The sequence below is a fragment of the Tribolium castaneum genome, chromosome 4 (genome assembly GCF_031307605.1).
Source record: "Tribolium castaneum strain GA2 chromosome 4, icTriCast1.1, whole genome shotgun sequence".
NCBI lineage: Eukaryota > Metazoa > Arthropoda > Insecta > Coleoptera > Tenebrionidae > Tribolium > Tribolium castaneum.
Genome location: NC_087397.1, coordinates 10,956,676 through 10,984,491, shown reverse-complemented (window position 1 = coordinate 10,984,491; position 27,816 = coordinate 10,956,676). Strand labels below are relative to the sequence as shown.

The 27,816-nt window shown below is 36.2% G+C and overlaps 1 protein-coding gene across 1 annotated transcript; it reads right to left on the bottom strand.

Annotated features, from left to right (window-relative positions):
* Nucleotides 1–12,776: 12,776 nt before the first annotated feature.
* On the bottom strand, nucleotides 12,777–13,954 carry LOC661087 (uncharacterized). Its single transcript, XM_971277.5, has 6 exons — nucleotides 13,798–13,954; nucleotides 13,546–13,748; nucleotides 13,464–13,495; nucleotides 13,360–13,413; nucleotides 13,121–13,309; nucleotides 12,777–13,067 (listed from the first exon to the last, which is right to left on the bottom strand). The coding sequence occupies exons 1-6, from the start codon at nucleotides 13,813–13,815 to the stop codon at nucleotides 12,862–12,864; spliced, it is 702 nt and encodes a 233-aa protein (XP_976370.2). The 5' UTR covers nucleotides 13,816–13,954; the 3' UTR covers nucleotides 12,777–12,861.
* Between the last annotated feature and the right edge of the window lie 13,862 nt (nucleotides 13,955–27,816).

Genomic DNA, 27,816 nt, shown 5'->3' with positions numbered 1-27,816 from the left:
CCGGGAACCGGGAGACACATGCCAGTTCCGTGGAACACAAGGAATAATTTAATGCGGAATCGATGCATTATGCGCACGGACCGCATTCGATGTAAATTCATGAGATACGTGAGACTGTCACAACTTGGGCGGCGAGGCCAGGTCTGCGCCCCAGCACATGGGGGAAGTTCACGTGATTCCGAACTAAGGAGTTAATGACGGAAGTTTGCTGAAGGGTTCGCTTTGTCACGTTATTTTCCGACGCTGTCAGATTTGAATGAGAAAAGAATCTGCTCGAATGGATAGGCAATTTACGAAGTTTGCAAGAAACAATCGGTCATTAGTTTGCTCGAACTGTGCTCGCCAGACTTGCAAATTAGTAGAAAATGCGTAATTACTCGGGCAATTGGTGATCAGGCAGACGATTCGTCGCGGTCTTGCGGCCAACACTTCAGACGGGCCTACTACCGAACGCTGAAACAGCGTTTTCCTACAATTTGCTCGGCTTCGAAATAATGACGCCTTTAATAAAAGAGGCGAGCTTTATAGCGACCTGAGCGGACGCTCGACAGCCGCGATTATTCATCGAAAATGTGCACACCAAGCTGCGGACGGATAATTGCCGGCGGTTTAAAATAATGCACATTCAATTTTTACAAAAAGAAAACACATTTACAAATTTAGAAAGTAGTAAGATCGTCTAAACCACCCCACATTAGAAGTATAGGTAATTCTATTAGATAATATTCATCTGAAAATTTGTATACAACCATAACCCGTTAAGTCTATGAAAATATTTTCAACTTGGCGGCACTTCCGATTATACCGGAAGTCGTTATCAACTTTCTTATTTTAAATGGAAAGTCATGTTTTTACTGCATTTTTGGATGACTCGAGTTGTTTTAATTTAATGAGTTTTCTCAGCATTCTCTATACCAAATATTTAAGGTTTTTTGAAAATTTTTGGATTTGCATTTTTGATTTAAAAAATCGATAACTTTGCCGTTTTATTAATTTTGAAATGCTCTTTGGTTTATTTTAAACAGAAGTCTTAGATCTTTTTTTATGTTATTTTAAATTTCTAGAAAAATTTAGTAAACCCCAAATTTTTAAAATTAAGTTTGCAAATCATCAAACACTCACAACTGAAATTTTTCAAATAAAATGCCACAATTTTTATTTCACTAAATGTGAGGGAATTTACATTCTCTATACTTATGTTTAATGGTTTTCAAATTATACGGACTTTTTATTGAGAAATTTATTAGCCATAACTCTCTTTGCATAGATTGCCATAAAATCGTGAATAAAATATAAGAAATAAATTTTTTTCAAATCTAAATTCAATGAGTTTTGTTTTAACCGGAAAAAAAAGCAAAATTTTTAACAGAACTTATCGTTTATTTAATGAGAAATGTTTTTTTATTATTATACTGTGCAAAAATATCTGTGCCTAGAAAGAAATTTCCGTCAAAATCTAAGAAAACCAATATAACTTGAAAATATCACAGATACGTATAGTGAATGCTAATAGAGATCGTTGCAAAATAAAATTTTTTCTTTCATTTAGTAAAATAAAAATTGAGGTATTCCACTTGAAAAATTGACTTGTAGCTTGCAGAAGTTGTTCAAAAATAACGTTTTCAACACACTGACGGAAAGATATAGACTTTCTTTTTTGATTGTACAAATACGATTTCTAAAACTCTAAAGATGGCAGAATTAAAGATTTTTGAAATAAAAAGTGCAAATTCAAAAATTTTCAAAAAATCCTAAATATTTCGAAAACGGCAAAATTTTGGTATAAAAAAGTTGATAAAAATCCCCTTAATGTGAAAAAAAGCAGTAAAAACCATATCTTTCCATTTAAAATAAGAAAGTCAATAGCGATTTCCGGTATAACCGTAAGTGCCGTCAAATTGAAAATATTTTTATTCAACAGCAACACCAGTTTCCAAATAAACATCATTATCAGAACTTTCAATACTTCTAATGTGAGGTTTAGACGGAACAGCCTGCATAAAATCGACAAAATAGATAACTTTTAGGGTCGGTTTACAGAAAGCGAAATTGAGAGTTAATTCAGAATTAAACCAATTTGAATTAAGTTGTCATTTAAAATGCATTGACACATGTCTAGTTAATCTCGAATTAAAATTACAATTTTTTGCACATCTTTAGGTCGGTTTATAGAAAGTTTAATTAAATTTTAATTCTTTATTAAAGGTTAACAACGCGAATGAACCAACCAAATTGTTTCAGTGTGGTCACGTGGTCAGTTAGTCACGCATTTAATCCTGGATTAAATTAATGACGCTTCTATATACCGACCTTTAATGAACTAACCACAACTAGAATTCTAAAAAATAAAAAGTTTTGAACTTTTTCAATTACTTGGTTAGTGTACTTATCAACACAAACTATTTAAACTGTGGCCTAAAAAAGGGTTTAATTCATTTATTAGTAACAATAAGGTACTACACGTAACTTTTATAAATAACTACAATAAATTATTGTAAGCAACAGAGCCCACCGGAAACACCGAACACCGAAAAATAAGAAAAAATAAAAAATAATAAATTTTAATTATGTAGGTAGGTACCTATTAAGAATTAATTCCTAATTAGGAATTAGGTCGTCATAGATCCCGATTTTAGAAAAATTTTGCAAATTAATAAGTTGCATTCGAAAAGATCAAAATCAATTTTGTTGAAAGATGGAATGAATGAAAGAAACAGTTGTTACTCGCAGTAATAAGAACCTGCAGAAAAGCTTTTGTCACTTTTATTACTTTATTCGACACAGAAAAAAAGACACGAACCCGATTCGAACGGACGTTTTCCCAGTTGCCGATCTGAGGTGTTTTTTAATTCAGCAACTAAATCAATCGAGAACTTTTTATGAAATTTGGGATTTCCAATTTTTTGTAGACGATTAGGAACATCTAAACTGTTGCAATTCTTTACCTTAGGTGATAAAAGAGCGAAATTCCAGCAAACATTCAAATAATAAAACACCATTTTTTTGCTAACTTTTCAAATGTCTTCTTATTGGTCAGTGGTATCGTCGGGAGCGCATTGGCCCATCAACATCCAATAAACAATCACATTGAAGTTTTTTGTGTGGTAGATAATAATAAACAAGGAGAACGTATTTACTACTTATATTTATTTATTGGTCAAATTACATATTCCTGGAACAAATGAGACGGTACAGTGCCTCTAACCGTTAACTAGAATTTAGTCTTCGATGCGAAATGATTGAAAATGTTTCCAATTTTGTGCAATTTGTGCAAAAGTTTATGTTAGGAAAAAATTATAAAATCAAAATGCTTCCTTCACAACGTTCTAAAATTTACTCAACAAATTATAATAAGTGTTCAGAGTTTGGTTAGGTTTTTAAACTAATTTATTATTTACTATCCATTCAATAACCATCTTTTCGATTTTTCAGCGATTCACATCAAAAATTCAATTCAATTGAACATGAAAAGCACTTTCCACTAACAACTAGCTTTCTTGCAGAGTAAATACAAAATAACTTCGCAGATTTAAAAATTTTTATGTTTAATTTGTTTCTTGTTTCCTCGCCGGCGATGGCCCTTAACAAATTCACCTGATAAGCTCCTGTCAAAATATTTCTTAACCTGCGTGTTTGTTAACTTGTTGCGTCCCCAAACGTCATAAATCTCCGCTTCTTCTTTTTCTCCGGGACATCACAAGTCGTATAACGTTGCATAGTACCCTATGAATTAGCGGTTGCGGCCGCAGTACGTATGGATATATTTGCGTGTAATTTATGTGTCTGCGACTAAAGCCATCATCCCAACGTTTAAAAATAAATTATAAAAGAATGTCTTCATAAATTTGCCTCATAACAAATAGCATCTATACGCGGCTCATAATTAAGTGTTAAAAATTTCGTAAATTATAATTTCGGCGGTTCCCAACCTGTGTAATTACTAACTTTTTTAAATTTCCAACAGACGTGATGTGTTAATTAAGGGCAACACCATCGCGTTCTACATTGTTAACGCGCGAAGAAATTTTTAAATCTCGATCGAGAGCGAAAACGTCTTTGAAGCGACGCGTTTGGAGTCACGCTGAACTACAATTATAGGGAAATAATCCCTTGATAAATGATGATAAATTACGAAGTCTTGACAGGTAGTTGTAGTTTCGTTAGATAGATAAATTGCAAGGTAGGATTTACTGCAACTCCTTCATAATTAAATTTATCACATACAGGATATCGTCAAGTCCGGACGAATTCGCTTTCTCTAAATTAATCACATTCAAGCTCACGCTCCTCAGGCAATTACACGTCGTATAAAACTATTATAATGCAAATAAAGCGCGTCGTAAAGTTTAGTAATTTTTTCAGCAGGTTGCGACCAACTACCACGAAATTTATTATCAATAAGATAATTGATACGAAAGAAGCCGGATTCGCCGTAAAATCTTTGGTTAGCATGTATGGCTGCGTTTTATGACGGCCGACATATTTTACAGCCAATTGTGTGACAGTTTAGCGGCTGTAAAACATCTGTAAATTCGAATTTATCTGTTTTGCAAGCGAATTTAGATTTTTAAGCAAATGACTCGTCTTATCTGACTCTAACTATTCTAATAGTGAGAGAAGTGTGTTGCGTATACGACCACACTTGATCCAATCTACATAAAGCAAGTCGAGTGGGCTCAAATTGTCACATACTTTGCATATTTTGTCTATCGTGATAATAATCGCAAAGACAGGTGCAATCAAACAATAATTTTCCTTTTTTAATCGGTAATATAGACCAGGTTCGCGTACAGTCCAATAAATTTCTTTTATAGAGTCCTACATAATACATGTCTTCAATTTTGTTGCATTTATGTCTCCGAAAGACGGTACCGGAGATATTTCAAATTCTTATTATGATTCATGTATCAATAACAAAATTGCAAAAAATATTTCCGTTGGTTGGGAAGCGACATTTTGGCAAATCTTTAATAAAAGTGACTCTCGGAAGGGAATAAATTTGTAACTTTGAGGAACGCTCCATTGGCTTTAATGAATATATTAACTGTCAGTTCGCTGATTCGTTCCTTTTTTCTTATCTCCAAGTCCTATGTGACACCCCTTGGAGGTAATATACATGGGTCGTAAACCCTAATAATCCAACATATCGCTTACATGATGGATGTGCCTGGACTAAAGACACGACGTAATTCCAGCTTTTCCACCTTAGTCCTTCACACCTAACCTCCGAGATCACGTCAAGATGTTTTCAGCGACAAGAGCCAACCACAACGCGAGCGCCCGATCCTGAGGGAAGATAACTCACAAAATGGGTTTTTTCTCGTCTCTTAATCGCTAACTAAATCTTAATAATTTCTCCCAAAGTTTTACATTTAAATTAAAATTGTATTATCCAAGAAGCTCGCCCGCTTGACTGTCGGCGTTAAAAAGTGCATAGTTTTGTGGTTTGAAAAACGTATAAATAATCCGTGACTTTCAACAAGTATTAAGGGAAATCATAACTCAAGTCTGACAGCCACGCAATAATAAAATGGTTAATTCGTTTTCGGCTGGGAAGTCGGGGCGAACTCTACACCATGTGGCGAATTTTAATTCGGAAAGAGATCACAGTAATAACTTGTGCAGTGGTTTTTCGCACTAATAGCAATACAAACGCTTGCACAAGGTCGACCATAACCAAATGCAAATGAATCAAACAACCTTGTCTTTTTCCAAGAGACGAAAACAAAATCCCGTGTCTCTGTCTAGCTTTTCACACGATGGATGTAATTAAGAATCCTCACGCCCGACATCTGCAATAAAAATCCTATCACTCTGAAACACTCGACTTTTGTGTGTACACCGCGACAAAAAAGTGATTAATATCTGTCTGGAATCGGGAATCAACTTAATTATCGCTGTAGGTGGCGCTTGCTACTGAAAGATTGATTAATTATTTTAATTTGAGAATTATTAGTTTGACCCAAGGACCGGAAGGAGGATAAAAAATGATTTTGTTGCAACTGAGCTTTGGAATGCCAGGCTTGCGCCTGGAATGGCTAGATGGCGCAACAGTTACGAAACCGCCTGATTAATGCCGATAATTTGTTTTAATTAATATTTACATAAAATTGTAATACGTAAACGTCCCTTTTATTAATTTAATGCACGTTGTATCACATTTGTAATAATGTACAGTTTTGAGAACGTTATTACGTGATCGATTTTCATGATTATTTTCATGGCCGGAAAGACTGTTATGGATGCTCGTAAGTTTAAGGTTTAACGGCTAACGTCGGTTGTTATCACTTTGGAGCATATTCCGAAGAAATTTTCCGGAAACTTTACCGGAATTTTCGTATTGCTATTATCGTTTATTACTGGATAGAACGCGAACACACGTGCTTATGCCTCAAAACACATTTCATAATAGTTACAATGTACAACCATTAAAAATAAAAACAAACTAGCGGTTTATAATATTTACTTTAGATCGGTATTAAACCAACGGTAAATATTTCAGATTATAATTCCTGTAACAGTATGTATTTTATTTGCGTTTTTCAATCATAAATTGCAATTATGTGCTCTGATGAATATTCCGGGTAATGCAGTTTGATCGGCGATAACTCAGCTTCTAAGAATTACATTTCTGGTCATGCTGCCTTTTATTGTTTTATTTGAAAGTATGATAAAAGTGATAAAGAAGTCGTCGTTAATGGCTGTGCTTATTTGAAAATGAATGTATTACGAAGGAGCGTGCTAGGATTAGATTTTGCATGTTTATGTCCTGCGCGAGTTATTAGAACGACTGGGGCCATATACGGTTCATGATGCTTTGTCGTTTCATGTGCAAATGTGAGGATTTGAAATTGTAAGTGGAAGGATTTTATGACGACCGGTCTTTATTCAAGGGTAACATCGATAAGGCCGTGTTCATGTAGGTGGAGAACTGAAAATAAAAACGGTGTAGGTATTGTTTATTAAATTGGATTAATTGGCTACAAGTCGGGCCTCCTTTTTTGGGGGTTAATTTATGAGAGTCGGTTTGCATGTTAAGCGTTTGTAATTTACGAATAATGAAACAGTGGGGTTTCCTTGTAGATAGCAATGGACATGACGTTAAATATGGATAAAAATCTATTATCCGAAAGCGTCGTGAATTTTTGGGGATGACGTCCTCGGCGACCGCACAAGAAGACCCGCTGCTGAATTTCATTCATTAAATCAGGTGATGTCATAATAAAATCCGAATCGACAAGTTGGAATTTTATCGAAATTAAAAATGGGTCCCTCGGCAACAAAAGGAGCGTCGGAATAAATGCACCGAAACGGTTTTAAGCCATCAAGGCAAACACGACAAAGGATATCGCGGCGACCCCCTAAGGTCTTAATTACACCACACAATTACACCGACTTGGTTTTTTTACGCTTCTGCAGACACAATGTGACGCACAAATAAGTAAATATTACTCAAAATGCCTTCCAGGAGAGAGCAATCTGCCGCGGGTGCGCCACCTGTCGGCTGTAATATCATTGCTTGCTTTTGTCACGGAATTTTCTTAATTTGAACGTTAAACTTCTAATTCGTGCCATTATAGTTCGCTTCATGCCGACTCCGAACTTAATCGAGCCACGATTACGCGGAAACACCACTGTCAAATTAACAAAATCGACCGAAGCAGAGTCGAGACGACAAAGTTTGATGCTCTTCGGAAAAATTCCAAAAAAGTCGGATGGTGGTAAATCGACGGACGAGCGAGACGAGACGAGAAATAAAATAGAGCGAGCGAGAGTATTGTTACGGCCGTAACGAATTTTCATGAAACATGTGTAGGAGACTGAGATAATGCAACTTTGACTGGAGGAAGAAAGAATTTAAACACAAAAAATTGTTCTTCGACTTCTTTGAAATCGAAACAGATGCTGTATAGCGACTTGGTGGAACAAAGAAGCGGCTCAACTACTTTATCCTTTAAATAATTTATCCGCTAAACTCTGAAATCTATTGGTTAAGAGAAAAGAATCTTTAGGGTGCAACTTTTGTCAAATTTTGGAAATGCTGGGACATGAATTTTTAAGTCCAAGGGACGCATTTTCAATTCAAACTATGCTCTAAGACGCGCTGCATAATACATAAAACGTGGATTTTTCTTGTGTCCTGAATAGGAATGAAAAATGCATCGGTTTCTATCAAGCCACGACTTTGTGCATCCTCTAAGTATTTTATTTTTTCTTCAACTTTTTGCCACTTGTAAGACAAGATGTTCGATCTTTTTTATAAATTTTTAATACTGCCGTTTCTGCGTACTTTCATCCAGAAACATTTACTTGATAATTATGATTACGTGCTATAAATTTAAAATACACTGCAGCAATTTCTTGTAGAAGCATTTTTATTCTTTCGAATGAAAAGAAATAGCGCCATTAATATCGCTACTTTAACGTGTTGTAATAGTAAATCATGAGACTCCCATATTTCCCAACTGCTAATTAACTCTAAGAATAACTACCTTAAACGTGCTGCAAATTTTGCGATACTGCGATAGTGGTATGACTAGGTACAAACTAGATCTGAAGAATTACATCGTAATGTAAAAGTCAAAATGGAACGAGTATGCAAATAAAATAAATTGATTAAACTTAAAAGAAACGAAACAAATTGGTAACTAATTAATCATTTGAGTCGGTTTGTTCAATATGCAATCGAGTTGGTAATTGGCAGAGACGAGTAAGGAATTATTACGAATTACATTAAATCAATACGAAAATAAATTGAACTGAATCCCCGTATTTTAATTTCGAAAAGCAAATAAGAGTGTTTATCTGCAGCGAGATCAAACGCACTCCCGGGAGCCAATCTCTGAAGGAATTCAGGTGACAATTAATCACTTCAGGTTAATTAGTGCGTCAGAACCGTTCGTTGCTTCTGCTCTCGTCGAAGATCGTCCGTGTGCAGGTGAACGATTTTCTTCAGATTGAAAGCCAATGGAGCGAAGTAACCAATTTGTCACAAACATTTTAATCTTTTATGTTCACGCATGTAATTTGAAAGAAGAGGTAATGAATCCAATTAAAATAAAATAAATAACAAAGGCGAAATTAGTCATGTAAATTAACAAGTTTTGCGTTAATGGTGTTTAATTTTGACTCTTTCACACAAACACAGCGTTAATAATGCGCTCTCTAATGTGTTAGAAACACGTAATTAGGTATTTTTAACGAACGTGTGCTTCGAAACGACTGCCAGCGGTAACGTAAAGCACAAAATAAAAAGCTCGCGTAACTCAACCAAAAGAGAAAATCTGGAACAAACTAAGAACGGTTTGTTTTAACATAACTGGAATTATATTCAGTTGCGTAACTGGCGTATCCTCTTCAGCAGGTAGCAGGAATTCTCCCAATTTTATACAAAGCTCGAGCAACATTCTCCTTGTTTTATAAAATATTAGTTTGTTTGTATCAGTGCATTCCATTAGTGTTACGCCAGTTTGATTTCTGAAAACTAATTTCCACATCCGTTCATCAATAAACATTTTTCTCTACTGAAAAATTCCCATACAAACGACTGACGCTGAAGAATGAAGGACATTAAGTAGTCCGCAAAATGGCATTCATTTAGCAAATGCGCTAGCCGAATCCGAGTGATTCACTGACCGCAAATGCTTATTATTTCCAACTCTTCAAAATTAATAATAGCCATTAATTAGAGCGAGATTCGGAGAAGGTCAACACAAAAATGGAAGAGGAAATACCGATGCCATCAGGCTCCCAAAAGATACAATATTGAGTAATTTAGTCAAACCTTACCTATTCTCAATAGTCCGGGAGCAAACTACCCAAACTCAACATGACCGTCCAGACTCGACTGCACACGATTACTGAAAAGTGATTCTTATGTAGAATTTCTTGCTGAATTCGAATCTGTAGGTCGCTTTTTGATTTGGAATTGTCTTCATTATGAAAAAGACGTTTTTCTGAAAATATTTGAAAAACTAAAATAGCGCAAATTTTGTGTTTACATCGTCATATTTTCCCTCTGAATAAAGCTTGACAATTCATTCTTTTTGCATCAGATTCCCAAGTATATGTGGATTCTAACGTATATAAACAAGCTTTAGATTTTACAAAAGAAAAGTAAGAAAATTACAATTTTTTTGTAACGTGTTATATTTGTGTAGTGGAATCTTCGAGATGCGAGAATTTTTTTTATTTTAAAAGATTGACTCTTATATAAGCGAGATAAAATGATGCCAATAGTTCAGATAAGTTTTTGGTGCAAGAATCATTTCGATATCTGAAATACTTACTGCAAAATGCGCGCGTGGTGGAGATTGCGGTATATCTCCCTTTGTAGTGACTACAGGACCACTGGACCAAGCTCGCTAGGTCAAATGCCGCGCTGTGTCGTTAGACTCCTCTTAGTTTTTATTTTATATTTTCTCAATTACAAACATTTCAGGGGCCAAAAAAATGGTAAATAATAAAATCATCAATAATTTTTCACGTCAAAACAGTTTTTGACTAACTAAATCTCTTGTAATTGGTTAAAATCACACATTTTATTACTTATTCATCACTTTCTTAACTTTGTTCGTCGTTTTTTTTTAATATGTACCTCAAGACTGAACTAAATTACTCAAAAATGCCTGAAATCACGTAAGAGCTTTTTAAATAATGAGTAATAAACATTCTTCGTTCGATCACTTTTGTGAATACGTGAATTATGTACAAAGATTATTATTAAAGAATTTTCAATTTGCAAAAGAAAGCAATTGCAGAGCTTCGTTTAGTAGGCACAACATCTATAAATTCGTTAGCTGCTGGTCTTAAAAGGTGAAAAAAGCAGTGACTAAAATGTGTAATTTCAAGAGATTTAGATAATAAATAAACTGTTCTTTGACGTGAAAATTATTAATTATTTTATTCTTTACCGTTTTTAACCTTTGAAATGATTATAACTGAAAAAAGTAGACTAAAAACTAAGAGAAGACGAACGACACAGCGCGACATTTGACCTAGCGAGCTTAGTCCAGTAGTCCTGTAGTCACTACAAAGGGAGATATGCCGCGATCTCCACTACGCGCGCATTTTGCAGTAACTTTGAATTGCAATAACTTGGTGAGTGTTACAGATATCGAAATGATTCTTGCACCAAAACTTATCTCAACTATTGACATCATTTCATCTCGCTTATGTAAGGGTCTATTTTTTAAAATAAAAAAATTCCTAGCATCTCGAAAATTCCACGACACAAATATGACACGTTGTAATTTTCTTACTTTTCTCGTGTAAAATCTAAAGCTTGTTTATATACGTTAGAATCTACATATACTGAGGAACCTAGTGCAAAAAAAATAAATTTTCAAGCTTTATTCAGAAGGAAAATGTAACGATGTAAACACAAAATTTGCGCAATTTTAGTTTTTCAAATATTTTCAGAAAAACGTCTTTTTCATAATGAAAGCAATTCCAAATCAAAAGCGAGCTACGGATTCGAATTCAGCAGGAAATTCTACATAAGAATCAGTTTTCAGCAATCGTGTGCAATCGAGTCCGGACCAACTTCTTAAATAAGCGACTGATGCCTGCTCTCGGACTACAACTGAGTAGGTAGTAATCCGAAGGTACCTACGCAATGAGGAAAATTAAAAACGGCATTTACTGGTAATTACAATGATTTAGACTGAGCCGACGATTTATTTATTTAGCGTTGTCAGTAGGTGGGTAAGATATGAGCCACACATGACCACACCTTTAGTATGAAAAATTCATCAAAACGTTTTGACATAAATAAATTACGAAGTTTAAACAAATCCTCATTACATCCTCTTGCATATAATCAAAAACAATGATAGTGCACTATTTGCCGTCGTATGAACGACGACATAAGGCCCAAGACATCAATAATACGCCCGCTGGATTCAGTCGACGACATCATGAAGACTAATGATAGTTTCATTGAATGATTATGCCTATGAAACAACGACAGACCGTGTGATATATCGACCCGAGCTCACGCATTTTCGTTCATTAGCTACTTGAGCCCTAATAAATCTAATTAATTTCAATTTATTGGCACAGCTTTGAAAATGAAGACGTTCCGATTTAAAAACCAATTATTTGCTCCTTCATTGTGTTATTTACCGCATGATTACACCCAAAGTGAAATGAAAATTAATTTAAATAGTCGTGACAAAGCGCAGACAAAAAGTTTAACCGGAAAAAATCTGTAAGTCACAGGTTCACTGCCTTTAATGGCTTTATAAGGCGGCTCCATGTGAAAAGCCCGCTTTATTTTTTCCCGACCCCCGGTTGAAGCTGCAGGAATTGTGGTCGTAAATGATGTGAGAAACCATTAAAATTTTATTTCCATACTTTATTCATAACAACTACCGACCGTAAATAAAGATTTCAGCTGCAAAGTAAACACACCCGCTTTCTGCATTAATTTGCAAAAATTGTTTTGTCTGAGCGCAAAAAATGGTAAGTGTTAAGCGTTTGTCACTGTCTCTGGGGAAAGTGGTCAGTATTCGGAAAACCAATTGAGTTTTCCTTTCGGGTCCTGCTCGGTAATAAACGACGCCCACGGTATTCAATAAAATGCAGAGCAACCTTGTTTTATTAACTGAAGGACTCAACTCCTGTCGTCATAGATTCCAATACTGCCCGAAACAAACAACAATTCCTCGACGAATTTCTCCCGATACAGAAATTTAGGACGGAAAAGTAATTTGTTCGGTCTGCCTAAACAGTGTCGAAACGAAAAAGGATGGGCGCGGGACAGTGGAAATGAATAGAATTTAAAACAATTTATTCACATTGATCGCCTACGAAAAACTTTAAACCTTTATTGCAGCCATAAAGGGATCCATCGAATAATTAATCGCTGCAATTGCTTTCGGACGAAGGCACACAACTGGATGTTGCAGTGTCGAAACTTTGACCGTCTTCGCACATATGCAACACGGGGAAAGTCCAAATCAACACACTGTGGCATTTGTAGTACTTGGAACAAGTAGGCCCTGGGAAGGTTTCATCGACTTTTGTACATGTAGGCTCAATGTTAATGTTTTGGTCATTATCGTCTAAAATAAACAAGTTGTTACAACTCAAGGTGAGAGAAAATAACAAGTCCAACCGATGGTCTCATCTGAATCACTTTCTTCGCTTTGGTCATTAATTTTGTTCTCCTCTGATGAATCTCGTGAGTATGTTGTAGTTTCTTTGTCATCTTTCTCTACACTGTCGGTAACTAAAGTTGTCAAAGTTGTTGTTTCTGCAAAATGCGTACTTCCTCTCTCATCTGACTCTTCGGTACTACTGTGATCTAAACTCATAAATACAAAACTTTCGAAATAAAGGTAAAAAAATCCTCACCTGTATTTTTGGTAGTAAAAACATCGGATTGAGTTGTGATTATTTCATTGCTTTCTGGAAAACAATAGTATTAGGCACTATATAATTTTTTTAATTATATTTACCGTCAGATTCACTGTCTGGATTCTTAATACAGCTATGAGATACTTTTAATAAAATGTTTATAAAGCGTAATCATATACTTACGTATATTTGGAATCACTTGAACATACATAACCTTCCGGACACTGGAAAGAATATTTGTCAACAAGTATATGTTGGAAGAATCCTCTGCAGAAAACGAATGTGTTGTCGTTAACACAATTTATTCCCCTTTTGCGACAAATAAAAATGTTTGGTCTTTGATGGAAGCGAAAAGCTGTTGCCAAAGTTGGGATCAAAAAGATAATCTATGAAGCAACAACTGCAGACTAATTAGAGTAAGATTCAGTCGCTTACCACCGCCAGGAGCTTCATTTTGAGTGCAAATCTAACAGAAACTAAAAACTACTTGTTTGTGGGTTGTTTTAAATACACTTGTCCTAGTTGCGATGACAAAGAATAGTAAAAACATAAAGATAAGAAGTTTGACGCAAAAATCTATATTTAATTAGGGATAACTACGAATTCTGAAGAAGCGCTACATAATGAGAACAATGTAGTACCTTGGATTCCTTCACATCAACAAGATTTATGTGTATTCTACATGACTAATAAAGTTTATTTAAACTATAAAATATGAATCATAAAGTTATAAAGTATCTCATCTGTGATCACTGATCGTTGTTAAAAATTCACGCTCCTTCGGATATTTTTCTCGTGAGCCACGAATTGCAAATGAAGGCAGTCACTCAAGCGTTGGCCATAGTTGATTGAAGCATGTTATTCTGTTTTCAACTCTGATTTGACCAAATCATCAGACAACAGAGGAGAATTTCAAGCTCTAAATAAAAACCACGGACCCGTACCTAAATACCGCTTTTACAAAAAAAGCGTAAACAAATTCACCAAAAAACCCGGATTGAGATTTAAAGAATTAGAGCTGTGGACTACATCACCAATTTTTTTGTAAACCGAAACGTCGATTTGTCTAAAACTGTGGCACGTCAGACCCGAACTACCCTTTTGATTGAGAGAGGGCGGGAAACAGTTTATAACAAAAGTTACAAGTGTACCATGGGGAGCCATAAAACTGGTCAGCGCATACGTATACATCCATAACCCTATCGCGATATGTTAGAAAGTATGGAGAAGCGACGTAATGAAAGAAATAGGATGGTACTTTTGTTTGCAGCTGTCAAAACATAAAACAGTTGTCAATAGTGGGACGGTGCCGAGGCACTCCAGGGGTGCCATAACGCGTGCCAGAAAACTTTAGAGATTTATAACTTTGGACCGCGGCTAGCGGATATACCATGCTGATATTTATTTTATGAACTGGAGAAGAATGCAGCTTGGAGTAACAACTGTCCTGATATTTCGTCTAATGCTACAATTGACGCTATCTGAAGAGAATGTCATGAATAATTTTCAACGGTTTAATTCAGTAGGCAGGTAATGCCTATGTAAATTAATGGCGAGAGTAGAATGTAGGCATAAAACGCAAACGAGAGCTGTGTTCATGCTATTATTACCTATTTGAAACAGTGCTTCACAATTAACTTTTTTTATTTTAATAATATAATTACTAGCTTGGAAACTGTAACAAACTGTCCTGTCACAGAAAAACACGGACTTGTGCACGTTTTGTATAAATGCGCCCCATTAACGCAATTTGTTAATTTTATTTATGAATAATTTATAGAGTGGAGCCCGAATCGGTTTATGTTCTCTTATTTCCGCAACGAATTTTCTACTCCATTTTCCCACAGTTTCAGGACAATGGAAGTGGTCCATTAGTTTTATTACAACACCTTGGCTGAATTTCTCCCAATTGTTATTTTAACATTATTATCATCTTACAAAAGGCGATAATAATCCCAAAGCGGGCTGGATAAGTACACATTTTCCTTTGTAATTTCTTTTATTCGACTTAGTTTTATATTAACACTATTTGTTTTGTCACGGAGATAAGTTTTATACAATTTTAACACTGATCCATTACAGTTGGAAGCTTTCCCAGAAATAAGTTTGCGAATTTCGCGACGCAACAGGTACCTGCCATAATTTAGAAGTCAATAAAGCTGCTTTATTTTATTATCCAATAACACCATTGTGCGAGAGATACTCAAAAGTAGAGGTATTTTTTGATTTCTAATTTTTTTCACAATTAATGCGAGTTTAATGTCGAGGTGCAAAGTTATAATTGCGCTGTATAAGTCGTCGTTGCTCACGTCGAAGTTCGCAAAGATCGTTAGCGAGTCAATAAAATAATAGCTGTCTCCCCGGATTTATCACGACGTGCATTGCACGGGGTTCCGATAATTGGTCAAATATATCGTCTGCGTCGTGCGCCTCGACCGGAAAAACTCCCGGAATAATCAAACAAGTCTGTGCGCTAAATCTGGACAATTACAGGGCGTAATGGTACGGGCAGGTTGTAAAGTAAGACGAGCAAAGAAGCGGAAGGCAACGCAACCATGTAAAGCACGCACTTTTAACACCTCTCGGCGATAAAATAAATTCCGAGGATTGTAAAAGTCTAATTAGTGTTGGGGCGGTTTAATTGGACCGTGTGCACATAAACCGCGACAGGGAGACGCCTTTACAGTGCTATAACACCAAGCTGATATCCGTGTCAACAACAGATAAGAATCGCGCTCGCATGGACACAGAGGCCATTTTTGTATTCCTATAGTGCACTTCGAATGCAATTAAATGGCGTTACATCAGCACCATCTTTTACAAAGTAGCCTCTTCACCGAAATCGCTCGTCATCGTCGCGACCTCGAAAAGCATGACAAGAGACTCAATTTATTTTAAATTCTTCGGGAGTGTGCAAATCCGGGCAACTTTCAGTGGAGCACCTGGATTCCTCCAGGAGCATAAAATCCACCATGCAACAGCGCTTGATACACTGTAAATTAGAGGGATAAATTGAGTAAGCCGTGCACGTTCGCTGCAGGGGTAACGATATCTCTCGACCAAGATATGTCTATCACTTGATAACTACATCAGGGGTTAATGGCGAATATCTTCCTTTGAGAGTAAAAGATTAGTACCGTTAAAACTTGGAACACCCTGTACATAATAACAGCACGTCTGACTTAAAGGAAATTACCGTGCACTATTTTTATGTTAATGTAAAGAGTGTAGGTAATAAAAAACGTAAGAGGTTCTTTCTAGACTTTCCGAGTCATTGTTTTTAAAAAGTTTCGACGAATTTCTGATCTCGTTTAATGTTTTTAACGGTGATTCCGCTATCGCAAGAATAATCTCTTGTAATCGTGGTGTACTTAAGTGGGTTTTATTTAAACTTTGTGTACATTTCAATAGAAAAAATAGTTTCGAGGGGACCGGAAGACGTAACAGTTGTCACCGTTTATGTGTATGTTAATGTCCATTACGAAGTGGTAATAAATTTGTATGTATGTTAATGCCGTTTATCGTTAGTAAATACCCGGAATAGTTGAGAGGCGCCTGCAAGAATCGGCCATTAGTATTATTATCATATAGTTGAATCCTCTCTTGATAATTTAAAACATGCAGGAAATTCGTGGTCGCTTACTGAACAGAATTTTGATTAGAGCAGCGCTAAGCTTCATATTTATTTCGTTGGGCGAAATCCGAAACGAATTTGTTTGCACTTTCCATAATTAAAAATCGCCTTTTTTGCGGACTGTCGCATAAATCTCTTTCCGGAAATCAGATAAACTTGGAGTTTTGGAATGGCGTTAATTAGATTTTAAAAATTGATAATTCAATACATTCACGTCAGATCGATGAGTGGAAAAGCTTGAAAAATAGAGCGGGTTATAAAGGCTCGCTGAATCTAATTTAGCGTCAAACAGTTCGCTTTTACTTCCGACGCAATGAATTGTCAAGATCAGGCAATGTCCAGTGCCAACTTGATGGATGAATGTGTTTGTGCCCCAATTAAACCCCACACGCACACAGATATGCCAAAGTTAATAAATTCTACTTTTAAACGCCTGGTTATTAACACACCTTGCCCAAGACCACCGTATTCTCCTATTCATGTGCGACAGGCTTTCGTGCATAAATCAAATTCCCATTTTTCACCAAAATTAAGTTATTTACACCCATTTCAAATATTGACAAAGGTGGAAAATCATTAATATCGCTACCTCATTCCCTGTTAGGACTGATAAGGGCAAAACACCCCGAATAAATTGGATCTAGGTGTTGACGTAAATGACTTTGTTGCTCACATTTCATTCAAAATTGCACCACTAAATTATTCCGCATGGTTGTTACAGTGCCAAGGATCCTGACAATTTTATAGCCAGGACAGGATTGATTTTTTTAACACCTACACTGCACGATTTTACAAAAATTGGTAAGATTTATACCAGTGAAATGATGACTAATCTAAAAACCGAAACACTAAGTTTTTTTCATTTGCGATTCTGTTTTTCAAAATTTCTGGAAATAATTGCGCTTCTGTCTGAAAAGCCTACGACTTTCAACAAATTTATCACAATTCTATGATATAATTGATTTTTTTTCGGTATATTTTAGACGAAATAGTTACGTTTGTAAGCCTTATCACAATTTAGATGTTAAAATTTATAAACATTGGCTCACACGATTTAAACGTCCCAGAAGTGAGCTTTGGATCCGAGCATCGATGCAGGAGCGCTTCAGTAATCTTTTGACACACTTAATATTAGGAGGAGCAGTTCCTAATTCAATTAATAACGATATTACAAGCCGTCGTAATAATAATAGTGCCATAAATCATGCAGTTTAGCACACATTCTCACATAAAGCTCAAACCCTTCTTGAGTTATCAAGGCGGCCGTGACGTTGCCACCTGAACAATGGAAGATCGGGAACATGCGCACTCATTACAGCTTGTCAGCGGTTTCTAGATGAGACATGCACACTTGAGTAATACGCTATCTTGTCCTGGAAATATTAATTCAGCTTCTGGACGAATAAATAAAAATACTTTATGGATTTGCCGCGTCTTGGACGAAAGTCCTTGTCATGGCAGTTAATGGATGCGAGGATCGGTCGCAGGAATGCAGTCTATACTCGAACTAAGTTTATGTTAATTTTCACAACGGAAGCGGAGCTTTGCAGCTTCGCTTATTCGATTTCTTTCGAATTAATCTTTAAGGCTCAACCCGAATCTGATATATATCTTATATCCAATATTAGGGGTATGCCGAACACGTTGCCCAGCTACCAAGATTTACCATGAGATATATTACGGTTTCTTTTATGACGTCATAAAACGGACAAGCTGCTGCTACAACTGACGGTAAAGCAGATTCCTGCTATAACTTACGCTCAGAAAGACGGATTAGGTCCAGTCGCAGCCACGTGACAAAGTAAACAATTCGCATTAACACAGCGAGAAAAGGCCATCAAATTCGGCACTGATTGGACGTTTCTAGTGTTTACAGGGCCTAGAACTTATAATAATTTTGCAATTTCGGGCTCATTTGAAAATATTTGAGCGTTGACCGCACATTTCAGACGCAGCGTGAAACCAACGACGGAGTTTCGTGTTGTTGTACAAGCTCAAAGCGTTCTTTGTCATTATGTTTACTTGGTTAATTATGACTGCAACGTCTGGCTGATAGTGATACTGTTGGCACGATAGAGGTAAAGTAACGAAGCACGCGTTAAAAGTTGCAAGAAATAACAATAAATTAGTGGAGCTTTACTGAAAGTTTTATAACGTGCTTGCAGTGTATATGGTGAGCTTTGAACAATAGCACGCATGGAAAATATTATAATATTCACGGCATTTTAAACAATGGCCGTTCTTTGGTCATAAAAAAATCACATGCACAAAAATTCCTACATTGTTATTCAAACAAACAAAAATGATGCATTATTCATGTAAATACACACACGTGGGGTGACTGCTTATACGTCACTAATTTTCCTCATCCTAGAGGAATTGGAAGTTGTAAAACGTCACGGGCAGGTAAGTAGGAAGTCATATTAAGCAAGCGCCACACTTGATATTCCGCATTTGTACCAAGTGGGCTTATTATTGTGTAATGCCGCTGTTACATCAATTTCCGCTGGATCTACAATGCACTTTCTTGCCGTATTGAAGCTTTCAGAAGTGACATTAATACATGGAGCGGTGTAGGAGGAAGTAATTTGCCGTCATCAATCTAATGATGTTTGCGACTTTGGTGGCCACGACACAAGAATTTACATGCCTCATGTCGAGGGAGTTTATCCTCGTGTTTACAGTTTCTCATTATGTAAATTAAAATTACAAATCGATCGCACTTTGCGCTAGAAAAACTTGTTGCGACAGCCGAAAATTACCGTCGAAGGTGTCCGCCTCAGTCTTTTTGAATCTCTAAGAAGTGAAATTACCATTAACACGAATCCGAAGACAAAACAAGGTCCCGAAACGTTTTTTACAATCGAAAGCGATGTTTTAAGCTTGTTAGGGTGGTATTTAGAATTGATCTGGTGTCCGTGCGTTTTTACCCGTCGGAGCCGATCGGCGATGTCGATGCTAGATTAGATACTGAAACAATGCCACGATTTATTGGGTCTACTTTATCGACCGAATTGTTTGTTTTAATTGGACCGTTCGGGCCGCATTCCCAACAGGAGTTTTGGGACATGTTTACTGTACGGCTGCTGGAAACTTGAAGCCTAATGACGGGCCAATTCCCGACTTCTTTTAATCACATGGTATTACTCGGAGGGATGATGAATGGGTTCGAAATTACATCTGATTGATTTTTGATGCGACAGTTTAGAGAAAAATATTTCCACTACCGAATGGCCTGATATGATCGTTCCGGGAATACCTTACTAGCTTCATTAAATTTAACTACATAAATAAAGAGTGTGTGTTTAAGTGTGGGCTGTCGATATATATTTTATCAGTCCGGCGACTCCTAACATCTAAATTACGGATTGTTTCGTCTCTAATCTGATCCAGAATGTAACCACTGTATTAATGCACTTTTGTTTGGGCCCAGACAGTATGTAAATGAAGTTTGAATTAAATTTTAAAGGAATTTCTATTATCGACTCGCATTCAACATAATATTCAGATTATTTAGGAATTTTAGGCGATATTAAATATTTTCAAATAAATTTCATGAATAAGGTCAAGCGGTGCGGTGCGCCTTAGACTCGATCGAACCATTTCAACAATTTCAATATAGGCCCAAGCAAGTTTCCGCCGATTGTTATATCGTGTCTAATTTCTCGAGATCATAATGACAAAGTTTCAAAGTAGTAAAAGAAAAGTGATTTAGTTTAATAGGATTTTTACAGGGACGATGCGAGATATCCCAACAAATCCGATCGTTCTTCTACTCAAACTATACGAATGTTGCATTACGTTTTTATTCCTTTAATCATCCCGAGGTGGGTCTCAGGACCCTCTCGTTTTATTGGAATCGTAAAATTTCCAACGAATCCACCTGAATCGATGGTTCAATCCAGCGCTCGCAGTATTCAAGCCTTATCCACCGCAAAATTTTAATTCATCTATTGAAAAGTGTTAAGTTTTTGCGCCATATATTATGCATGCTGCAAACTTGTCACACTGTTCGTCGCCACATGCAACAACGCATCGCAAAGTTAGTGCTTGCCATAAACAGTAGTTTCGCCGCAAAAATACAGGTCCGGAGTGTGCAGAATGCGCCCGATTGTTTTCACACTGTAATAACTAGAGCCCGAATTTTTGAATTTTTCACTTCGAGATTGTTCATGCCAATAAATTAAAGTTTACGATTCAAAATTATGTTGTAGACTATTATAATTTTTATATGTTTTTTTTTTGGTTTTTTTTGCCCAAAATCGGGACTTTGCTAATCAGTTATTAGTTTAATCGCCGCCACGTAAATGGAGTTCGCGTTGCGGCCTTTCCAGCCGACGTGTACTGCCAAATAAGGGCGAAGGAATGACGACGGTCTCAACAGACAGCAAAGAAGTGTCCGATATAAATTAGGTTAGGTTTGGACGTCGGTCTCGGATGATCGTAAATATGTCGCCGGGAGCTAAGCAGCGCCTTGCACGACTTTGGAAAAAAAACAAAACCACACCAGACGGATATAGGGGTTTAAGTTGAAGAATTATCGGCCGCCCTCGTTTTCTCTTCAATTCCGTATTTAGCAAACATATTTTCGTCCCTCTCGCGATTAAAAATCTAATGGTAATGCAAGTCGCTCGTGCAGCTCTTGCCTCAAGTGTTATTTTATTGGACAATGAATTTCGTTGAACTTTCTTAGCCGTATCTGCGTGTCCAGATCTTGCGCCACGCTCGTTTTAAATGCGAGGTGTGAACAATAAACTCGACTGCAGTCTTATTAAACTTTAAAATATTTCTCAGAATACGAACCGAGGAAAGTGTTTACTGTATGCAACGCGGCCGTATTTTACCTTAATTTGGTTAACAAAATTATTATAAGTGACACGAAGCGTATCGTGCTTGGCTTTCTCCAGCCGATTTATTTGCGAAATTACCGCCGGAAAGTCGGGAGAAGAGCAATTAAAAATCCCAAAACTACTGTAACTCCGGCTCTCGAGAAGCCTAGTGAGCAAATAAATTGTTTCGTTGCCCCTATAAACCAACATTTTAAAAGCAAAACACGAGATATTCGCTACAAAGTTTATGATGGCGGTGGCGAGATAATTATCCTTTGAATTATCCTGCATTAGAAATTGCGGTTCTGGCCGACGAAATTTTGCGACCACCTCGCAGCGAGCCGTAAACAATCAATTGGCGATAAGGTGAACATTTTTCTGCTAATTGCGAGTCATAAGATAGCCTGGAAAGGCTCGGGAGGATGTAGAGCCCGACTGCGATATACATCAGAGAAGCCCAGTGAATGTAAAAAGCGGACCGATAATCTAGACAAATTCTGCGACAATTTGCATTGTGCGCGGTCTTCCACTTTTTAAAGGCTTGATTTGTTTACGTACTCGGCTCGTTTCCAGATTAGGCCTAAATGTATGCACAGGAGAGTGCAATAATTTTATCAAGCTGAAAACTCGATTCACAATTAAAGACCTTGCGAAGAGAGTATCTAAGTTTATTTCGTCTTATTATCCGATTGTGTTACGTGCGCGGATTATCTAAGCATCTGCTTAACATTCATTTGAATGTCGCCAACGGTTGAAGCCGGCTAAGACGGTTATTTTCTAATTACCACTATTTAAAACAGGCAACACTTAATTAAAATTGAATAGTACCTCATCATTGTTGAACATTTGCCGCACCGAGAATTCCATCCCAAGGGAGAAGTCGCAGAAGTTCAGGGTACGGCCCTGGTCGCTGCTTACTTGTTTATGCACTGCTATCGCCAGTGTAGTCTTCCAGTCTTGCAGAGTGTGTAGGTAGCTGCTCTGATACATAAAGTAATGGACAACCACCGCAATAAATAGGACATGAAAAATTGCTGACCGCTTTGCCTACACGCTGACACAACCGTTTCTCCAGCCCTGGCTTCCACCTATCTGGCAAGAAAATCTATAAACACCTTCAATATTCAAAGGCAATCTACCGGACAATACATTCGCGCGCTTTCACGACGTCGTGAAAAATTAATTAGAAGAATTTTTCCAGCGGAAAGCTCGTTCCGGAACAATAACTGTATAGCTTTCCTCTCAGTGAACAATTCAAGTGCAGTCTTTTGACACTGACGTTCGCTTTGAAAATGCACCTTTTCAAACTTTTATTCTAATTGCATACTCCTGGCTAAATAACCTTCAGGCAATTAAAACCCGGAGTTCTTTCCAGGACACGTTTCAGGAATTTGTTCCTGGCGTAAATTTCGGTGCCGTTGGCATTTTTATGTCGCAAAAGTGTTGATTCGGAACGATAAAGGCCATTGTATGCAAAAGCTACTAGAATACATATTTCTGTCGAGGATCCCGCACTTATATAATATAATCGACCCGGTCGTTGTGTGCTTTTTTATTTGAACCGACATTGCATGAAAAACAAGCGGCATTGCCCCAATAGGTATTCCGAATATTTCAGTGGACATTCGCGTGCAAATGGAGCCATAAAAGATAAATTTAATTAAGAAAATTCTAGCTACGTGACTGAAAAACATACAGCAGGTCACAAAATAGTCGCGTAACAATAATTTTAAATGCAGATAACGTAAATTCTTCCCGGACAAAATGCATTTCTTTGGACTTATCGCACGATCGTTTGGACGAGTTAATCTACCCTTTTTACATTTGCACTTTACGACGCTTAATTTCTTTTAATTCTTCCCGAAAGACATACTGGCTGCTTCTTTTCTGCAATCTGAATTTAACACGTGCTTTGGCAGACTAAATCCACATAAAGATAATATCTTTATCAGCCGAAACATATGTTCATTCAGAAGAATTATCATCGGGACTTTCTAGTCGAGATTTTTCAGACCGTTATTACCTATCTTGTATTGTGAATACTTTAGCAAGCTTAAGTAATAATAAATTTGATTAAACCACCTTTGAACTTTGCCTCTAAATGAATAAAATTAAAGGTTAAATTCATTGTGCTTCAACATGTTTAATTCCAACGGAGCAAAAATTCAAAACATCATAGAATTGCAAAAACGTAAAAAGATATAATTAAAAATAGAAGCGTTTGCATTATCATCCTTTATATGTGCATTTTATGTTTCTCTTGTTTCATTTGAGTAACAATAACATCTGCATAAAATAGCTAAATGGATATGAAAACATTCCGTTGCTCTATAGAGATAGAGAAATATGTAATTTCATTACGTTAATTTTTGTAGTTGAAAATGTTGAGATTTTATTTATAAAATACTTGTGTTCCAAAGTATTACAGATTATAAATCAAAAGCTCTACAGTTGAGGGGTGAAGCCGAAAAATTTATATCATGAAGAAGATCTCGAGACAAGAAAGAGAAATTGTGTAATTAAAAGATCTTTACTCTTATTACAGCACATGAGCTACTAACGGTCCAAGGAACACAAGAAAGTGTCATTTAACCGAATTTATATCTCTGTCCCAGGACCATTTCGTAAGTTTTTATTTAAGTTTTAAACGTAATTTCCGGGGATTAAAAGTTAAAAGTCGCCGAATTAGAAAACTTATTTGTTAATGGGCAACGCTCATGCGACGAGACGTTTGCTGGCTCAAGCCGACATAACATGAATGGTTTTTAGTATTTTCTAAAATAAAACTGTCTAGGCTTGCCCAAGAAACTGTGGATCTGGTGCAATATAATTTTTTACGGCCTTAATAAAAGCCCAGTTCGATTTATTCAGCTTTACGATATCGCTTTGAATGGAACGAAAGAAAATGGTTCTTTATGAGGGTGTTTGTAGGCGGCATGCATAATCAGTGTTGGCAATCGGCGGTTTACCGCCGACGATTAATTAAGTCGGTGGCGGTATCCTCTTGACACCTATATGGCACTCCATGCGGATGCAACAAATACTTTCCTTTTCGAAGATTCCAAGAATGGAATTATTCCTTGTTGATTGCATTTTTCCCGTTGCGCACTGTCGCATTACATATATGATATTTACGTCATCTATTTCAGGAATGTTGGCAATGGTCTTTCTTGGTGCTGCCGGGCCCTAAAATTACGCGAAACAACGAGCTGCACCCACAGGTCAACACTTGTACAAATAGGATAATGTAATGTGATAGCTCGTGAAACCGCACCGATTAGGTGGAGGAGACAAAAAATGTAACCCACACTTTGCAACTTCATTAATACCTGACGGAAGACACTCTTCCTCATTCTCATATTACCTACACACATTGGGCAATGCTACGTTATTACAAAAAAGCTTTAATTTAACTGACTTTAATAGGATTTTTACTACTGGTTTCTTGCTGACAAATTATCGTCAGATATTCTAACTTAAGAGGAAGAATACCTATGCTAAAAAGCGTCAAATTTCAGCCATTTTCCTCAGTGTTTTACATCCGTTTTGATGTTTTTGAAAGTTATTTACAGAATACATTCTTTCTACACAGACTGTAGGTCTAAAAGTGTTTTAAAATGCTGTCAGTGCTTCATTCAATTCAGAAAAAAATCCTGAAAACTGAAAAAAAATGGTGCTTTTTGAACATTATTTCCCTTCAACAATAAGGCCCTGTAGTGGACTCTTAGGAATAAAGTGGCTTTTGTTTTAACTTGAAATTGTCATTCGTTAGCTTCTAAAAATCTTAAATCGAACTTGCAGTACTGGCGTATGATATCAGCGCTCGCTTCAATTATGGCCTGGGAGCACTTACCTTAAAACGGACTCGTTTACTAAACATTTATTCATATGCAAAATTTTCTGCTGAATTCGAATCAGAATTTAGTTTCTCAATTTGGAGATCATCAAAAAGTCGTATTTTGTTGAAATTCTTGAAAAAATTAAAATTGATCAAATATTTAATTTACATCGTCATATCTTTCTTGTGGATAAAACTAAAAACTTTTTTTGCAAAAGATTGCTCAATAAATAAAGTTTTTAACGTAAATACACAACTTTTAGTTTTGAGAAAAGAAAATCGAGAAAATTGGGCAACACTACGAGTACAAAGGGAAATACGCAGCATTGCCACTTCAGGTGCATATCGTAGTAACTTTAAATTGCAATAACTTGCTGCGTTGTTAAAGATATCGAAATAATTTCTACACCAAAAACTCATTTAAGCTAGGTATTAGCTTCATTTCATCTCGATTATGTATAGGTCCATCTTTTAGTATAAAAAAAATTCTCGCATCTCAAACCTTTTACTACACAAATATAAAACATTACAAGAAAAATGCAATTTTCTCAGTTTTCTTTTGTCCAAACTAAAACTTGTGTCTATTCGTTAAAACTCAAATTCATTGAGAAATTTTTTGCAAAAATAAAGTTTCTAGCGTTATGAGAGGGAAGATATGACGAAGTAAACACAAAATTTTAACCAATTTTAAGTTCTCCAAAAATTTTCACAGAAACGTCTTTTTCATAATAAAAGCAATTCCAAACTAAAAATCAAACTTCGGATTCGAAATCAGGAGAAAATTTTGCATATGAATCAGTTTAAAAAGACGTGTGTCCTAGACGGATTAATTATTGCGCCCTACTGATGAACCCTCTCCTGGCCAGTTGACGTAGAATCATGATCAAAAAAAATGACACCTCTAAAACCGCAGCCACAAATTATTTTATTGTGATACGGTTAATGTGTACGTTTGGCTTTCTTATAAACGAGCTGGATATTGTGTAAACTAGCTTGATAGTTTGTAAACTAACCTGTTTGTTGAAATTTATTACTTTAAGGATTTTAATTGGACATTTGAAAACTAGCCCGAATGATAGAAGTGTCATTCTTTTTGATCGTGACTGTAAGTAAAATACAAAGTGTTTCAAGTAAAATTTGCACTCCCTGATATCTGCAATCTCGTACAAGTTTGGGAAAAATGCTGAACCAGATCAATTTTAGTTTAAAGGGGGACCAAATTTTATCTTAGTTTTTCTGCATTCCTCTGTCGCCCAGAGTAACCCCTTCAAAAAATTTAAATGTCAAGAGAGGTCGTGTGACATGATTTTTAAGCTGGTTTTGTTGTCTATGCAACCGTGTACTTTTTTTTTATTTTGACTGATTTATTGTCAAGAAACACGAAAATGATTTATGGTCATTGATGTTTTGAATCCTCTCGTTCAAATTTTAACGTTTTTTGCCATGAACGAACTCAGAAATGATATTTGCGCTAATGTTGTTACTTAACAAAATAAAAATATTAAATTAAAAATTAGCAAACCCACCCCTTTAAAAAATTTAAATAGCAAATACAATTTTTTTTTCAATTTTAAACGATTTCTTTTAGAGAACATTGACTAGATTGCTGTGAGAGGAAATAAAAGTAGTTATGAGAAAACATATCATTTTAACTAATGTATTGGTAAACTGTCCACCCCAATTTCCAAAATATGATACAATCGATTTTTAAAAACGGTAGTGCAGATAAGATAGCATTTCTGAATCTATCCAAAACAAAAAACTTCTCCAATATCTAAGCGAGAGCATTTTACACTGACATTTACGAAAATTTTAATGAGTCCTTAAACTTAAAAGCACATGGTTGCATAAACAATGAAAGCAGCTTCAACATGATGGGTCACTAGACCCTTCTTACCATTTAAATTTTTTAAAGAGGTAGCTCTGAGCTCAAGAGAGATGCACAAATAACTATGAAACTAATGCTTCAGCATTTTTTCTAAACTTGTACGAGATTGGAAATTTCAGAGGGTGCAAATTTTAGTTGGAACACTCTGTATATGAAGACAAATGACTTGTGGACAGTTCCTATTTGAAACACAGGTATTCTCCCGCTTAAGATTTTTTTACTGATGCAGGAATTACATAAAAGTAGTCCAAGTTTCTATTTTCTA

Coding starts and splice junctions, on each gene's coding strand:
- LOC661087 (XM_971277.5), bottom strand. Junction 13,414..13,463: donor TCCAGACAGTGAATCTGACG/GTAAATATAATT, acceptor ATTGTTTTCCAG/AAAGCAATGAAATAATCACA. Junction 13,068..13,120: donor TGATTCAGATGAGACCATCG/GTTGGACTTGTT, acceptor TGTTTATTTTAG/ACGATAATGACCAAAACATT.